This window comes from Porites lutea, chromosome 6, assembly GCF_958299795.1.
Source record: "Porites lutea chromosome 6, jaPorLute2.1, whole genome shotgun sequence".
NCBI classification, from domain to species: Eukaryota; Metazoa; Cnidaria; class Anthozoa; order Scleractinia; family Poritidae; genus Porites; species Porites lutea.
Window position 1 is genome coordinate 13,320,967 of NC_133206.1, and position 18,334 is coordinate 13,339,300.

The 18,334-nt window shown below is 40.4% G+C and overlaps 1 protein-coding gene across 2 annotated transcripts; it reads left to right on the top strand.

Moving 5' to 3' along the window:
• The first annotated feature begins 48 nt into the window (after positions 1-48).
• On the top strand, positions 49-17,667 carry LOC140940436 (protein Njmu-R1-like). Of its 2 annotated transcripts, XM_073389408.1 has the most exons (13): positions 49-155; positions 215-340; positions 2,163-2,375; positions 3,510-3,590; positions 4,094-4,160; positions 4,545-4,601; positions 5,033-5,095; positions 5,841-5,905; positions 6,933-7,002; positions 8,013-8,106; positions 8,710-8,810; positions 13,137-13,207; positions 16,513-17,667. In XM_073389408.1, exons 1-13 carry the CDS (start codon positions 58-60, stop codon positions 16,697-16,699), a joined length of 1,293 nt encoding a protein of 430 aa, XP_073245509.1. In that variant the 5' UTR covers positions 49-57; the 3' UTR covers positions 16,700-17,667. The 2 variants fall into 2 exon arrangements, with proteins under 2 accessions (XP_073245509.1, XP_073245510.1); XM_073389409.1 differs by lacking the exon at positions 5,033-5,095.
• The last annotated feature ends 667 nt before the right edge of the window (positions 17,668-18,334 follow it).

Below are 18,334 nucleotides of genomic sequence, written 5' to 3' on the forward strand. Positions count from 1 at the left end.
TGGGAGCTTAGTAGCCAAACCGTAACAACAAGGCTTGGCCCCAGAGCAACTTCCAATATGGCCGACAAGGAGCAAACAGCTGATGGAATTGAAATTAAGGCGAAAAAGCCGACTGATTTCCACGGATTTGCCCTTTACACATTTAAAGCACGAAGGTATTCTCCCATTGATCTTAATGAGTGTTTATTCAGTATGTAACTATTCGGTATTTTAGGCCCAACAGTGCTGATGTTGACAGAAACGGTGGCGACAATGAAGATGGTGGTGTAAGCAGTAAAGCTGTAGAGGGGAATGTGGCGGATTTCCTTCGAAAAGAGGCCACCACTAATTACGACTTTAGGTAAGGTATTTGTGTTTTTTATTTCTATGACTGTTCCCAGTCCGTGTCGTGTGTATAAGACTTATCGTATTTTGTTTATTTGTATTTTGCATGAAAATACATGACATTACATTAAATAAGCTTAAAAGAGTACAACGAAACCATGATATAAAGAAGGGCCAGGGGACTGTTAAATTTGTTCGCTATTAGGAGGTTTCGTTATTTCAAGGTTCTCTACTATATATTTTACAATTACGGTGTTAAAAGAAAGTTGTTCTTTATACCGTGGCCTTCGTTAATAGGTTCGTTATGCTTCAGTCAATTCCAGCTGCGCCCAGCCCCCGCCCCCGGGCTGACCCCCGGGCATTAGCATTTTTTTTGCCTTGGATGGCAAATAGACCTTTTTACCGATACGGCGGCCGTATTGAATTCATTCGATTTAAGGAGTATTATAGAATGCCCACGGGGCATAAGCACATTTCGTTTGTATTTTCGAAGGCTTTTCGGGACATTTTTTCTTAATGTTCTCTAAGAATAAGATTGTAATGGGAAACAAGATCCTTGTGCCGTGTTTGGATGTAATAATGATCGCCTTTTTCCCGAGAAATATATAGTGAAAGACCAAATTTCTAATACTAAACTAGAAAAAGGCGGGCCTCACCTGGAATTTCATTATATTGAGGTTCCCCTGTATTAGACTTTATACATGTACAGTCAAACCCCGCTTTACAGACACCCGCTTAATACGGACACCTCATTATTATGAACAGTTTGCTTTGTCCTTAGTTAGGAAAAGAAAGCCCTTACGTTTTCTAATTAATTTAACCCGCTCATATGGACACCCCATTAATAGGGAAATGTTTTCTGGCCCCCTCAGTGTCTATATTAACAGGATTTGACTGTACTTCTGACCAACCACTTATTAAAACATTTTGTTCTATTCCATCAGGCAGCGCCGTAGCTAGTATGAGGCCAACCGAGGCACTCGCCTCGGTAAAATTTTGACGAATTTCGCCGATCATTTTTATTTTACATAAGCGATCATTGGATATTTTTAACGCATCATGATATTACAAAGAATTCAGCAATTCAGTCAATATACTATGAAAAAATTACCATATCATCGATCTCAAGGGACTACGTACGTTAACTCAAATTTTTTTTGAACAAATACTGATCAAAACCATTGGCAAGGTTAACGGTCACCCAGATTATGTAGCTTGTTTCTGATTATTGCTTTTTAAATTCCACTTAAATTAACTCGAAAAAAAGTTACCGAAAGGCCCAGAAAACGCTGCAAATCACATTTCCGAGAGACTAAAGTTCAAAATTTCTCGGGGGGGGGCATGCCCCCGAACACCCCTAGCAACTCCCGCCTGCCTCGGTTGGCCGTTTGGTCTGGCTACGGCACTGTCAGGCGGTGTGTCATTGACAGCCAGGGACCAGTTACTCTAAAAGTGATTTCCAGCTACTTTCAAAGGAATGTAGAATGAAAATAGAACCAAAAGAAATCCCTAGCTGTTTGATCCCCAGCCTACTTGTTGTTACTCTCTTGCCAACTTGAAATCTTAGTGAAAGTGGAGTGAGTGTCTAGAGTGAAATGCCTAAGGGCCATTTTGTGCAGCAACAACTGCCCTAGACTGCGAGCAGTCTCTCCTTTGCTCAAAAATCTGTAAGCAAGAGTATTTGAGCAGCAAAGTTGTGTGAGTTGTGAGGGCGCGAGTTGGAAAGGCGCTAATAAAACATCTACAACTGTCCAATCTTTTGGATATCCCAAATGATATTATGGTGTGGCTTCTAACTGGTCAATATTTCGTTGTTGTTGTTGTTTTTTTTTTCACAGTTTGTCTCTTTTGAGCACAAATTTATCTGGAGAACAAGAAACAGAGCTGAGGAAATTCATGGCCAAGCGACTTGCTAGGGGAACTGTGTATAGTGGTAGTGGCAACATCAGCACACTGGAGGATTTTTTTCCTGACGAGTCTGCTGTTTGTTATTATTGTTTCCTCAGAGGAGGAAAAGAGGATGATGAAGGATGCAGTGATCATCATGATGCGTAGGTTTACAAATCGGGAAAATATAGTGCAAAAAGTTCCTTCTCTTGAGTCACTCTAAAGTGCTTACTTTTTGCGAGTTTTTTGCACTATTGCAATCCTTTCTGATCAAGTACTGGACTCTGTCACTTGGCATTATGGAAATCTGATACCAGGTGCTCAGAAAAATATTGTCTGGTTGTCCAAGACAAGCAGTTTTTCCTGCTTTGCAATTAACTTTTCATACTTATTTGGCTGATTGGTAAGGGCCCCGGCAAGCAGTCTTTTAACTAAACGATAAATAAAAAAAAGCATGTACCCCAGCTGTATACCCCAACCGTCAACTGAGGCTTGTGATCTCAAACCTCCAGCTCTGTACCAGGAAAATCTTTTTGTGAGGTGAATGTCAGATGACAAATTCCATCTTGAAAAATAATCAAGAGCAAAATCCTAAAGCAAGGGAGTGGAGGAAAAGAAAGACTTTATTTTTGCCCTTTCCCTTCCCCTATGACAGCTTTTTTGGCTGTTTTCCTAACATTAGCCTGCCTTGCAGGTGCCAGTTACCATATACAGGCCACGCGAGGGGAATACTTCCCTTCACTCTTCTCCTCTTCTCAAGATTTCTTCCTTCACCCTAAAAAAACCGGCACCTGCTACGCAGGCTACTAACATTTGCACTTTTCTCACATAAAAATACTTGCTTTGCAAGCTAATGTACACTCTACCTCTTCAAATCAACACTTTTACCTTAAGGGGGCCAGAGATCCCCCTGTGTATATGGGTTTGTCCCCAGCTTCTCTTGTAGGAAACAAAATGTAGTTAAATGAAATTTAACACAGTTAACAACTAGGAGCGAAGGCATCAGTCAGCAGTCAGTGCAGTGGCTCAAGTGGGGTCAGCCTTGCCTGCATCAGCAACTTGTGCTAGGTACAGCGTTTCCTGGCAGCCACTCTCTTCGTTTAGCCTTTGGACCATTCTTTACCCCTATCACCCCTCTTTTTTTTCCACTGATAAATCAGTGTGACAGGTCCCTGGTTCTGTCAGTATGTGGACTCATGGCTGGAAGGTGCAGGTTTGCCAGCCATTGGGGCATACCTCTGTCTAGTAAATTTTATTCTAAAATTAAAAGTAAAGTCTTGGTTTTCTGCATTTCACAGGGATTCTCCTGAATTTGGAAGTTTCCTCTCAAGCGACTATGTGGTTTGTCTTGTCTCTGGTGGGAAAAGTGGATTAGACCTGTATCCTTTAAAATGGCTGGTGTATTTCAATCTTTACATACACTTTGATAGATGACAGACAATTTGTAACAAAGAGTCTTGTCTAAGGAGGCATTGCAAGTTTGGTAATAATAACTCTCAAATATCATAGACTGTCTATCTTGAGAGACATTGACTGCTAGGCCACTAGCTTTCTCCACTGACATTATTATCATTATTGTTAAAATTCTAAGGTACAAATCACAAAAAATTTGTCTGTGTATTCTTTCAGTGGATTTAGATTTGGCCTTTAAGGTGTAAATTGCAATGAACAGTCATTAGATTTTCTTACTGAAGTTATAATGAAAAGCTGCCAATGATGTAGTACTGCTTAGTATTTACTCACAGCACTTCACTTACAATATTTTGTAGCCTCCAACAGGGTTGAACCTGGTGTTAGGGACTGGTGGCTGCACCTTACTGAAGACGCTGGCTATTTATCTCATAAAAGACATAGATGTTAGACCTTAACCATAATATCTTAGATTTCAGAAGGAACTGGATGATTACAGCAACGGACTCTTACCTTACATTGAAAACTACATTAGCTCTGTAAGTTGGGACAATGATATTATGAGTCTTATTGAAGCATGTGTCATGGAATGTAAGATCCTTGAATACAGTCGACTCTCTCTTAATGGACACCTCTATAAGACAGACACTTAGAGTTGGTCCCTGCCTTTCTTTACTCCCTTTATTTGACTCTCTATAAGATGGACACCTCTCTAAGACGGACACTTAGTGCTGGTCCCAAAGGTGTGGGTCTTAGAGAGAGTTGACTGTATCAATGTTCTTTATTGGTTTTATAATGAAAGCTCTGATGGACCCATATGTAAGCACGTTGTTGAACAAAAATTTGTGTCCAATTACAACTCCCCACAACTCTCCCCTTCATAAGAGCTTCTTCTCACTTGTAATGTGTCTTCGTCCTTGAAGGAATCTCAAGATGTTCAAGAAAGCTTCAAGCATCTGGAATCTTGGTATGATGATAATGTGAGTATGGTATTTGCTTAAGTGATGGACCTTTTTGGAATTTTACAGGGTTTAGCTGCAGGATGCTGACTAGAAATGGCAGTACAGTTTTACTGTTCAGTAGCTAATCAATTTTTTCTTTACTATAACAATAGTATGTATAATCAAGAGAACAAGTTACAAGAATTAATATTATAATAATAACTGATGGGAAAGTACTTTCATCTTTTCTCAAATTCGCCAAACTGATAATTCTTGAAGGAAATGTATGGATATAATATCAGTCTGGATTTGTATGTACCAGCAGCTTCTGTATGGTACCTCTATAAGAACAACAGCAGTGAGGCTTATGAGCATCCATACTATCAATGTCTAGTGTTAGAATAATGCTACGCGACTGTTCATCATGTGGCTTGTCAGACTTCACCTTCATCACTAAAATTCCTTTGCAGATTAGATTTGTATGCAGATGTACACATCTGTTAAAAGAGGATCTGGCCTCTCTTGTACAGTTGGTAAGTCATTCTGCAGCAAGTAATTACGACATAGCACTCCTGGTTAACTGTCGGTCACAGCCCACTCACAATCTCTTGCAAGGCATGGCTATAGTTCAGTCAGTAGGGCATTGACTGGAGAACAGGAGGAAAAAGGACTGAACCAATGCTAACAGATGAAATAAAGGAATTGCCTTAACCTGAAAACAGTTAGACCTTCGTGTTGCTGTGTTGACCACGTGAAATGGAAGTCCTGGTGTCTATTTAATAACACTTTTACACTTTAATACTGTAATTTACAAGTGTAGCTATTGTTTTCAGACTCTTAAAAAATGGCTACAATTTATTGTAAATTCCAAGGGTAAAATTTTTATTAAATTGACCCCTGTCTCCAGTAGAGATGTAAAAATAGTCTCTTAATTTAGTACTTTCATGTTAAAAAGGAAGTGCATTTTTAGGTTATCAAATTGCATGTTCGTTTATGTAAGAGAATGAATTGTATTTATTTGTATTGTTATTTGAACTGCAAATTTTTTTCTAAAGGAATGAGGTTTACTTATCAGTCCCACAACATTAAAAGTTTAAAGGAGACTAGCCTGGGTTGTGATCTAACTGCAGCCAGTAACCAGAGTTCTGTCTGTGACGCAGGCTAAAAGGAGACCTGAAGTTAAAACATTGACACGTCATGGGATCTTACTTGTTAATGATGAACAATATATATCGTTGGTTTTACTTCACATTTAAATTTGTTTTATTTCACATTCAGGGTCTTTTAGGTGGCAAGTTACAAGTAGAAAGTGATGATAACAGACTGAAAAATGACCTAAAAATGTGAGTAATGTGAGACGATATTTTTTCATAAAGATGACTACATTGGAGGCTATCCTAATGGACACTCTCATAAGTGGACAGCTCTACTTATGGCCACCTTCACAAAACCCTGCTTTTCTCAACTCCATACAAACTCTGTATTTTTACATTCCTGTAAGCAGCCAGCTCAAGTCACAAACACCCCTCTCGCGTCCCAAGGTCGTCCACTCATGATAGCTTCCACTGTATTTCCTATAATGGGCACCTCCCTAAAAGAGAAAAATCTGTTCTTTATTAAGTGCATCGCTGGTCCCAATGAAGGCCCAGCTTTTTAGAGAGAGCTGACTTCAATCCAGAAAATTTTTCCCACATGGCATCCCAAATGTTTCCTTTGGTAATGCTGATCTTTTTATCGTGCTAAAATAAAGTTCTAACCTTACCTTACCATAAGACACAATGCATTTTCATGTGAGAATTCCACAAAATGCTGAAGAGAACTTGACAGTTAACATGGTAACGAGCAAAGAAACCAAATTTATCTTAGCTAGAGAACTTTCCATTCAAATTTGCATGATTCTGGTATCATTTCCTTAATTTGTCCTTGTGACTCTCGGGTTATGCGGGCCCATAAGGACGGTTTTATAAGGCTCTTGCCCCTCTCTTCTCCACAGAGGCCTTTTTGTGTCATAGGAAGGCTGGAGAAAGGAAAAAAAGAAAGCACACGTGTCCATCTTGGATACATAATAATGGTAGAGGTCCCCGCCTTTTCTCTCTCCCCATTGTCCACCACACGTAATTATTTCTGTTTTATTGGAATACCCGGTGGGAGCCTCTGAGGTGGCAAGATAAATCGAGTTCTGTGTTCTTACTGGCTACATGTACCTCATCCTGAGCCGCTAAGAATCGCCTATAAAGATTACACTAGAGTATCATAGGTCAATAATTATTCGGTATTTCATTTCTTTAGAAGCTTGCTATGTGACATTTTTTTATTTGTTATTTTTTTTTCTGGTAGTATAATATGGTATTCCTTTCTGCTTGATTAAAGGTTTGTTAACGCCTGTAGTACTGCCACATTTAATGCATTGGGAATAGCCCAGGACACTTCTAAAGTTAAGGTAATTTAACCCCGTGGGGGGGGGGGGGGGACTCTGCAAATGAAAGGGATGGGGATGCTCGTCCGAAATTTTGAATTAAACCCCTAAAGGAGACCAATCTGGGCATGGCCCAAGCTTTTTTTGACCCCTAAAAGAGACCGTGTTAAAACACAGACAATATATATTTTTTTATGTTTTTTCACTTGCAACCCTAAACAAGACCTTCACAGATAAATATGATGGCGTTTTGCCCAGAACACCCTAAGTGAGACCAAAATCCAAAATTTACACCCTTAAGCGAGACGACAAGCATCCTCACCCCTTTCATATGTGGAGTTCCCCACCCCCCAGGAATTTAACTTTACTGCAAATACTCGAATTAGCGCCCAGGGTGCATTTTTTTTTTTTAATTAAGGTGTTGATTGATTGAAGAAGACACTTATTTCATTCTTCAACATTTTCAGCCTTTATGATGGCATATTTATTTCTTTCAAGTGAACGAAAACAGGAACACTAGAACGCATCTGTTAGTAGAAATCAGTGATGTCTGAGGAACAAGCACAGACTTTCCATACTGATAATGTGTTACAACCCAGATCTGGGTTATCCTTCTGATTGGTGGTGGCACAAGAGAAATTTTCTTCAACTAATCAGAAAAACTATCCATTTCATAACAGCAAAATAACATAATTACAGTGATGATTTGTCAGCAGTAGACAGTCTACCTGCCAAACCCGCATCTACCATGGACAATAATGCATTCCTGGCTGTGTCCGACCACAATCATTTTCTGTTTTGATCGCCCAAAATGGTGACTTGACGTTTCCTATGTTTATATAAAAATGCGAAAGCTCACAATCTTCATCACTGCTGCTGATTAAACATCGATGGCCCAAGAGCCGAAGTCTTTATGAGAAATAAGTGTTAATGTTGGCTTGGGGGAGGGGTAGGTAGGCAATATCCCAGAAAACTAAATTGCCATAGCTTTTCCCTGTGATGCAAATTAATTATACCGTTTTTTTTTTCTTTAGGAAACAGAAAGCTTAGCATGCAAATGTGCTGCAGCAATACCCACAGAACTTGCCTTAAAAACAAATGGTGTAGAATACAGCCTCGATAACAAAGGTACTTTGTTCATTTATACGAGAAAGAGGGGGGGGCGGGGTATCACCCACACCCTGATGTAAAGAATGCCAGTAACACAATTCCACAAAATCGTTTAAACTTGGGAAAGATTCGAGATAATTGGGCAATATCACCGGTCCAGCAGTTATTTTAAGTCCCCGGAGACTAAAAAGTTTTGTTTTACGCGTCTTAACACGTTCTCAAGTTTTTTACTGCAAGGCAGGGGTAGCCTGCGTAGCATGGCGGTTTTGGTTGGGCGCGCTAAGTAATAAAGGCGGGCGAGGGCAGAGAAACCGCGAGGAGATTGGGGCGGCAGCAACTCGCGGCTTCGCCACTCGTTCTCGCGCGCTTCTCGCGCGAATTTCGGGACTTCGCCGCTCGTGCGCCCGGCTCGACAAAACCGCCATGCTACGCGGGCTAAGGCAGGGGAAGCAAAATGTTTGTTCAGTTTCCATGCAAGGTGTAGCTACCAGGCTCGATTTCCGCCACTCTCTCGGGTCTGCCAAGCGCGCAGACAACAGAGTAAACCAAAGATCCTAAACAAAAGCTTAACATTAAACAGTCCTTGAAAGTGTTGATGAGCTTCTTTTTAATCTCTTCTAGTAACAACCCGTTTTTGTCGTGAATGGGCAAAAACTCTGCTGACTGATACAGAAGATAACCCCGTGTTTCTTAGACAAGTTATTGAGAACTACAAATTGAGGGTAAGCAGATAAGTGTCGTAAAACCAACGCAGTTCCCCTAACCGATTGCAATATAAGTGGACAATCAAGTAAGCCTGTCAAGTCTCAAAGCGAATACAAGAAAGTCGCGATTGTTGTCACTTTTGATTGGTCTTGATGGTGACACAAGAAATTTGTCGCGAGAGTTTTCGAAAACAAAACCAATTTTTCTGGCCAATCGCCACACGCGTAGAGAGCATCACAAGTTAGCCGAACGAAAGCGCGGGAAAATGTTTCTAATCACGGTACAGCCAGACAATTAAATGAACCAATGAGATGTTAACTTAAGTATTTGTCGCGGGCGCCAAGCGCGGGAAGGTTTGATTTTTGTAACGCAAGATTTTAATATGTTTTCGAAGAGTGTTGCCGATCTTAGAGTCTGGGACCAAATCTACTGAGACACCATGGTCCTACTTGGTGATGTCCCATGCACTTTCGCGCCATTTTCTTACAGATTAGTAGCCTGAATTTCATCCGATTTCTTCGAGTCGTTATTACTCCGTCAGTAGGGACCTTAAGATCCGAGGACGGCGACGGCAGTGAAAACGTCGCTGAAAAAGTGAATTCGCGTTCTTTCAATCTTCATGGCGATTACTCCATGTCACTAACTTTGTCAAATGTAGGTGAACCCTCGTAAATCTGAATTCCTAAGAATCATATCCAAGTTCAGAAAGAGAGAGGAAATCTCGTCGTCGCTTGTGTACTTCCTCTGTACATCGTGAAATTACGCATTTTTACGTCGTAGTCGTGCAGTGACGGCAAAGAAATGTACAAAAAAGCGTGATGCACGTGCAAAATTGTTGTTTTGCTAATTAAACCTATTGCTTTTGTGACGTTCCCGTTGCCATCGCCGTCGTCGGATCTTAAGGTCCCTAATAACGACTCCATCGACCGGCCGTTAATGCCGTTCAGTGACGTCACTACTCCTTGAACGTTAAACGTGAATTACGATCGAAAAAAATAAAGTAATTCTGTGTCATGCAGACATTTCCAAACGATATTTCTCGGTTTGCCACTTGAAAATCGTGTTTTACTCTTTGCATGTATTAAAGCAAAGGTCAAGCAGTAGTGACGTCACTGGACGGCATTAACGGCCGGTCGATTCAGACGTTACTGACGGAGTAATATAACGACTCGAAGTAATCGGATGAAATTCAGGCTAACAGATTAGCATAATTAATTATATTTACACAGGTGAAAGCGCTCGTAAAATTTCCGGCGCGAAAGACTTCAAAGTGGCAATTTTCAAGTGGTTCCCATATCTAATTTTGCCGCGTCATTGTTTAGTTGCTACGCTATTTAGTGCTTTTCAGAGGAATGCTCGTAACAAATTAAACATTGATGAACCAGGAATCGTGAACGTATTCTTTCCTTTCTCTCGTAAGAACTTTTCAAATGTTTTTCTTGTTGTTACTACTTTTCATGCCTTCTTGCTCACCATCTCAAAAATTCAGTGTTAATTTTCATTTTGCCCTGGCTTTTGTTGGCACTGTTCATTTTTGTGATAGGTGGTACTTCAGTTCAATGCACTTGACAGTTATAATATAAACAAAGGCCAACTAAAGCTTTTGATTTCGGTGAAAAAAAAATTAAAAGCGCTTTTTACAGTTCAGCTGTCTAATGGGCTTTTTATTCTTGATGTTGGGCAAATATATCAACATGTATAAGTCAAAATATATCTCCGACTTTTCTTGAAAGCATTTAATCATTTTATTAGAAAGTTCACATGTCATGTGTGTACACAGATTTAGCTCCAAAGACAGACTTAGGCTATTTATTCACAGATGAATCCCTAAATCTTTTAATTTCAAAAAGACAAAAAAAGGATTTACGCACATCTGTTGTGATAGTTACCGAGACGGTAAGCTAACGTCTAGACATATAAACTAGTAAACTTTGCCAGCTCATAGGCGCAACAGACAACCCCCTTTGTTAATTAACAAAATTTTGAGTTTCTTTGTATGCTGACACGCTAAGAGGCCATCAAAACAAGTTTAACAACTCTACGTGGGAAAAAAAGGAACATTAAACTTTCCGTTCATTTTCCTCCTTCAGTGAAAGTCAAAACTCAGAGGCACCCAACGAGAATATAGCTCAAAACCACTTAAAGATAGCATTGTTGAACGTATTTTAGTACTTAAACGGTAGATATAGGCATATTTTTATCCCCTAAAAATATTTCATCTGTTCGGATTTCCTAGCCGAAAGTCGAGTTATCCGAAAATTATAGGGATCAAAACTTACCTGTTCGAAAATTTCAGTCGGAAAAAAGGCTCCCGAAAATTCTAGGTGATCTTTTTAGAGTAAGAATCCGTGAAAAATGGGCAATTACACAATTTTGGGGGGGTTCGAAAATCCTAAGAGAGGCAGGCAAGCAAGAAATTTTACAACAAATGTTCCGAAAATTCTAGATCTCAAATAGTCTTCCGAACAGATATTTTCCAAAAATTGTCGTTGGGTGCCCCTGAAAACTTAGACTACGAGTAGTCCCCCATTTTTCCTCAGGTATAGTAGAGCGAGCGAAACGTGAGGGCGCGTGAAAATCACCTGAGGAAAAATGGGGGACTACTCGTAGTCTTTTGAAAACTCTCAGAATAGGGTGCTCTCTTAGGGACTGTTCACACTAAACCTGATATTTTTTGCGCCGGCACGAGAACCATACCGGGAAGTTAGGGGAGGGGTAGGTAGGCATGGCACAAAAACCATACCGTCTAGGGCTTCTGTTCACACATAAGAACCGTGATTTTGGCGCGATTTCTGTAACGGAGCGCAAAGATCTCTAAAGTGGAGGAGTCTCATATCTTTCATACTATACCTGATAGTTTTTCGTGTCGGAACGAAAAGCTGCCTAAAACGGCCCACTGAGTTCTGTTTATGGACTTTATGGCTGCCTTAACAAAAAACCCGTAGAACTAACTCCTAGAGACTCTGTACTTTGATACGACTGAAAAGGGTACGCAGTGGAAACTTTCGGATACGATTTGGTATAGACCTTGTCACGGTTTTCGACGCCATCTTGACGAGTCGGCAAGTGTGTGAGAAATTACAGTGTTTGTATGAGAATCTAATGTCGAATAATTTTTAATAGATTTTCCATATATTTGTCTGTAATTTTTCCCGGGACTTTCTTACAGACAAATGTATCGAAAATTTAAAAACGTGGTTTTAGGTCTTCTAGCGAATGGAACGCCCTCAATTTTTTTTCAGTAGAATCCTTAGGAGTGAAGCGTTAGGTTACAATTCATATTTTTTTCAGAACAGGCGTTTTACGGAAATCATTCGACATTAGATGCTCATACAAACACTGTAATTTCTCGCGCGTTTGCCTACTCGTCAAGATGGCGTCGAAAACCGTGACAAGGTCTATAGTAATATGCAATACCATATTATAATTAAAATTAAAAATAATTTCGTGCGATGTAAGCGGCCGGTGTAAGTTCCGTTGTGATGCTACTGGGCGCTTGCGATGATCATCAGCTTCAGAAATGGAACCTTTTTCTGCTTCTTGAGGATGTCCTCTTGCGGTAGCTTTGACTGTTTGTGGCTCGACGGGTTTGTTTCAGGGGCACCCAACGAGAATATAGTTCAAAACCACTTAAACATAGCATTGTTAAACGTATTTTAGTATTTAAACGGTAGATATAGGCATATTTTCATCCCCTAAAAATTTTTCATCTATTCGGATTTCCTAGCTGAAAGTCTCAAGATCCGAAAATCATAGGGATCAAAACTTACCTTTTCGAAAATTTCAGCCAGAAAAAAGGCTCCCGAAAATTCTAGGTGAGCTTTTTAGGGTAAAAATCCGTTAAAAATGGGCAATTACACCAATTTTTAGATGTTCGAAAATCCTAGGAGAGGTAGGCAAGCAAGAAATTTTACAAAAAATGTTCCGAAAATTCTAGATCTCAAATCGTCTTCCGAACAGATATTTTCCGAAAATTGACGTTGGGTGCCCCTGTTGTTTCTTCTCTGCTAGCCTGCGACCAGGCTCACTTTTGTGAGTTCGGCGAAAAGTTTGGCGGCGGAGCCACCAGAGCGCAAGGAAACAGACTTTTCCTCGTGATTTTTTCACTTTTTCTCGCGCGCACCGCCGAAATTTTCCTCAAACTATCACAAATGACACGAGTGAGCCTGCTCACAGACGATCCTCGCAGGCTGTTCCTCTTCCTGCAGTGCCGGCTCAAAAAACAAATGAAGCACATTTCTGTTTAAAATACTCTACCAGCGGTTTGATTTTATTTTTGTAATATTTTTGATGAACACGTCATCTCCTCTTTCGTTGTATCAGGTCTCTCTTTGTCTCCGCAGGTAAATCACGACATGAATACATTAAAGAGACTTTTGAGACAAGCGGAGACGGATCATTACGCATTATACAGGTAATAGAAATCATTTCGCGTCCCAGTTTAGTGGACACAGCAGTCTGTGGAGTTCAGAATTTACACTCCTTTAGCTCAAAAACGGCGTGCCAAATCGCACGGCCAGCACACGAGTACTACTGTTTTCACTATAGAAATCATTCAGTTCTCTCCTAGGTGCCTGTTAAATTTTAGCCTTTTTCACTGGCGTCCCATCAAAGGAAAGGAAAAAAACTGAACAAAGCCGTTTTCTAATATAAAACCGATATCAGAAGTATCTTCGGCAAAGACACGTTTTACCTCAGGGTAACCTTACTGACTCGTTGTCTCGGTAACATTGGCATTCAGCAGATTTGAGTGTGAATTTCTCATGATCCAGTGTTTTTTTCTTTCATTCGTGTTTGCCCAGCTATTTTTACAGTTGTTTCTAAAGGAAAACCAAAGAAAATGGTTTAATTAGCTTGCTGTCTAAATAGCTGTTTCCGGACTGTGATGTTTTTTGACGCGTGGGAGCAGCAATATTGACCTAAAGTAAGCCATTGATGGACGATTTGTTTTACTTTTATTATTTTTTGATATAAGATAAAAGAGTACTTTCTTGATCTGTTTACACTTACGCCCTCTCCCTTATACATTGAATGGGTAACTTCCATTTTTGGAATCACTGCAACATCGACGTGCAATCTTCCCGCTTTTCATACCATTCCGTCCTTTATACTTGACGCTGTCGCAGGAATGATTTCTCGTTTTGCTACGAACTGAAGAGTCGAAACTGCGCAAAAATCTCGTACAGTTCAAGTATAGTTTGTGCGTGAGCAAGAAAACCATTTTGGATGAATATTGTTCGTACGTGGAACTATTTACTACTCGATTGATTAAACTTGTATCGAAACGACCGGTAACGCCCTGATAGATGCACTCGGTTGCCGGAAATGTGCTATTTTATAACTCGTGAGAACGTGTTTCTGACTTAAAGATTACTGAACTGAATATTTCTTAGTGTTTCTTTCCCGCTTCAGATTTTATCACTTGCAAAGATTCAAGAGACGCTCGTTCTTTTCTCATTCTGTCGTTCAGTCAATTGCCTTGCGGCGCTTGTTTTTGTAAACTGTAGGATTACAGGGCCACTTATCTACGTCTCATTGAATGCTATAATGCCCTTCGTGTTATGGATCGTTCTTTCAAAAAGCTTTCCGACAAGCTGTGGATCAAAGTGACCATGCATTCTGTTCCCCGGGGGGGAGGGGGGTACTCCTGGGAATTCTTGGTGGGGGTGTATCCAGATGCTGACCCTATTTCAGACCAAAAAATGTCATTTTTCACACCCGTTTTCAGACCTGGCCTCTAAGAAGTTATGTCGTCATTATTTAGATTGGAACACCAACAAAAACGATTTCTTAATTTACACATTTCTCTTTCTTTCTTACTCATTCGGAATCGACAGGATAAATACGTTCATACACTCCTGTAGCTCCCTCGAAAACCATACCCGATTCCAGACCAAAATATAATGGGCAAAGTCTCAACCTGTTTTTAGACCAAAACAGCGCAAAAACCCTACCCTTTGGGGCGGCACATTCCTGTATTGTTTATAAGAGGGAGTACCCCCCCGGTTCTGTTATCGCTTCCTTGTAGTGAGTATATCAAGTGCCAGGAGTGACCAATATTAATTTTCTCCTAACAGCATCAGCAGATCATCAAGAGTAAAGGTTATGAGAATGACTGAAAACAGAAAAACCTTGATTACCAAAGGGAGAACACTTTGATCTTAAGCCAAATTCTTTCAACAATTCTTAAAAGAAATGTGTGGAGATCAGTGTGGGGAACTTGTACGTGGGTTTAACGGTTCAAAGAAAAGGGGGCGTTTATACAGAATAATTGCCGAGGGGATGTCGAACGTAGGAGGGTATAAGTGTGGGAAGTGAGATCCTCAAGATACAGGAAGCTTTGTAAACTTTCATACAGACCATTTCTGGCTGGTAGCGCACTCCTCCCTAGTCTCCCTCGCAGCCGTAATTAGGGTCGTCACGAAACGCTAATCTTCGCTAGCCGTTTGTGGAGAGGAGCATTGTGTGACGACCCTAATAGGCTTCCTTTACTCTTCCCCAAACTCTTCCCCAACGTCGCAGAGTAGAACATGCGTGATGAACCCGGCAAAAGAACGTCTGCGTTGGTGGCTAGAGGCGTGGTGCGTGGGGTAGCCTGGGATTCCCAGGTTTCTTAGCATGCCCCTTTCGACGCCTGCTACGCAGGCTACAGGTTTCTGAAAAGCGCGATTTCTATAGAGCTTTTAACAATAGGACTCTTTGGATTGTATGTTGAAGGTCGAGTGATACAGTGATACGCACGTGAAGGAAACGCAGGTCGTTGAGTTATACTCTTTTTTTTCTATAAGAATATATTTTATAAGAATATCGAGGCTGAAATTTGCGAAATTTTAAGAATATTTTAAGAATAAACCCCAGGCTGCGGTTTTGAAAAGGATGTAATTTTGTGTGTTCAAAAACTGTAAATACCACACAATTATGTTTTCAACTTATTTCATCCTCTGAACGGCAAAACTTGCCAACAAGGCGCAAAAACCTGCACTAACTATACTTGATACCCCAATATATTCTAAAACGGAAATGTCATAAGCTATAATTTAAGAATAATACAAGAATATTTTCAGCCTAAAATCAGCAGAAAAATAAGAATATTCAGCCTCGGCCGGGAAAACAACATTCTAATATAAAAAAAAAGAGTGTATCCATATCACATAATCTGTACCGGAAAAATAACAAAACATACAAGCTTACAAGCTGGCTTACATATCATTTTCCACCACAAAAACTTCCTTTAGAAAATAATAGCCTTAAAGAGGTTGTGCAGAACCCATGTCTCCCTTCCCCGTTTTGAGGACGGCAAAACTGTCTCCTTTTCCCATTTTGAGGACGGCAAAACGCTTGTGTGTGACAAACGTGACAGGACGAGTTTTGTCGTGATCTTCACTCAACATTTGTGCTTTCCGGTCGTTGCAAAAAGATACGTTCAAATGAAAGTGAAGTTTGGCGAAAAGTTATTTCAAACAAAATTATTGTCTCGCTTGGCATACGAGGTTTGCCGTCTTCATTCCTCTCCCGTCCTGTTGCGTAAGTTTACTACGGTGTAATATCAAAAGAGATCCCTCTCTTGGTAATATCTTACTCCGCGAGTTTCACCGTTGTGTTTCATTCAGTATTGCCATTCTTTCTTTAACTTTTATTTTTTTTCAATCTTTGTCCTCTTTGAACTGACTCTCGCCGTCTAATTTATGACATTCGTGTTTTCTTTGTGCTTGTTTTCAGGTCGTATGTATTTCTCTTGAAGTGTGGTAACGGACCCATTTTACTACGTAACGCCACTTTAGAAGCTCGCGCCCTTTGCTCTGAAGATGCGTTAAATATCATCCAAGTACTGGAAGAGTTCATTGAGGAAAACAATCAATTTGGAATCGAAGCTTTATCTGAGCGAACAAGAACTGACGAAAAGTGATAAATAATAGGGACTTTAAGATGCCACGAGGGCGACGACAACGAGAACGTCAAAAAAAAGCAATTTTTTTTTAATAGGCAAAGCAACAACTCTGCACGTGCATCACGCTTTTTTGTACACTTTTTTGCCGTCACTGCACGACTACGACGGCAAAATGCCTAATTTCACGTTTTATGGAGGACATAAACAAGCGACGGCTAAGTTTTCTTTCTCTTTCTGAACTTTAATATGGTTCTTAGGAATTCACCTCAAAAACACTTCGCTTGTATTTGACAAATTAAATGAGTTGGATTAATCGCGACAGAGATTGAAAGAACGCAAATTCACTTTTTAACCCTTTAAACCCTAAGATCAAAATTTGAATTCTCATTTGTTGCCCCTATTCATTTCCTACAGAAGTAGTGGGGAGAAGTTGATAAAATATCAAGCAAATTCATCTTGTGTGATCATGACAGTAATTCTCATGACCACTTTTTTTTACAAAGCATTGATATTACAAGGAGAAATTTGATGCTGATCACTCTTAGGGCTTAAAGGGTTAAGCGAAGTTTACGTAGCCGTCGCGGTCGTAGTATGTTAGACGCCCTAATGCTGGAAGCTCACGGTTTTTGCAACGGATCAGGAGTCTATGACTGGTCATCTGTTAACGTTTCGTAAATATTGATGCCTGCTTTGTAAGAATCTGAAACTGCATGATCAGTGAATGGCTCATCGCAAGAGATGGCAGAGTTGGACAGCATGTCTTGTGAACATTGAGTGATAGGAGAGCCAATCTGTTTTCAGTATTCCCAGCACAACTCCAAAATCTGGTAAGGTGGATTTATCGGTAAAAAAACAATTTTCCTCAGAGCCGGTCTGCACACACCTTTATTAGAGAGTCCTGCAACTCTTTGGTTAACATAAAACCCGCGTGAAAGCGAATTCATGTGGGCTGGATAATAGACATGTATGAAGAAACTAACTTTGAAGCCGACTTATGTCTTTTGGTTGGAAGTTCTCTGACTGTTCAGTCGTGTAGCCTCCTATGCAGGCGTTGCGTTTTAAGGGGAGCTCGTTTTTCATCCCCCCTAACTCTAACCCCCCCCCCCCCCCCCCCATGAAAAACGAGCTCCCCTAAAAACGCCTGCGTGGGAGGCTACGGGCGCCTGAGCTACCGCTCGCTGATTGAGTCTTTTTTGCCTGCCCCCCTTCTCCTTCCTCCGCAGCGGAACCTGGTCCCAGGTTAGCAAATGCCGGTTTTTTTCTTATGCAGCGAGAATTTTAAAATTAAGCTTTCCTGTATAAACATTTGATTCTAGTTAAAACTAATTCAAATGCAAAAATTCTAAAAAAAATCATTCAATACTGAAGAAGTTTTGCCTTAAGATTAATTCTCTAGGCGCGAGATTGCAACGCAAAAACCGAAAGATCGCCTCCTCGGCACACTATGCGGATTCTCCCGAAACGAAAAGCCGCTTTAAAAGAGATCATTTTTAAATATTTTTGCGAATCAGCGAAGGCTTGACATGGACTTTTTTCCCGTTAAGGAACCGCAATAACCAGAGCATTATACGTTTCTGGGAAACTGTCCACCTACCCCTCCCCTAAGCCAGCATTAACACTTACTTCTCACTTAGGGCAAAATATTGGCTTAAG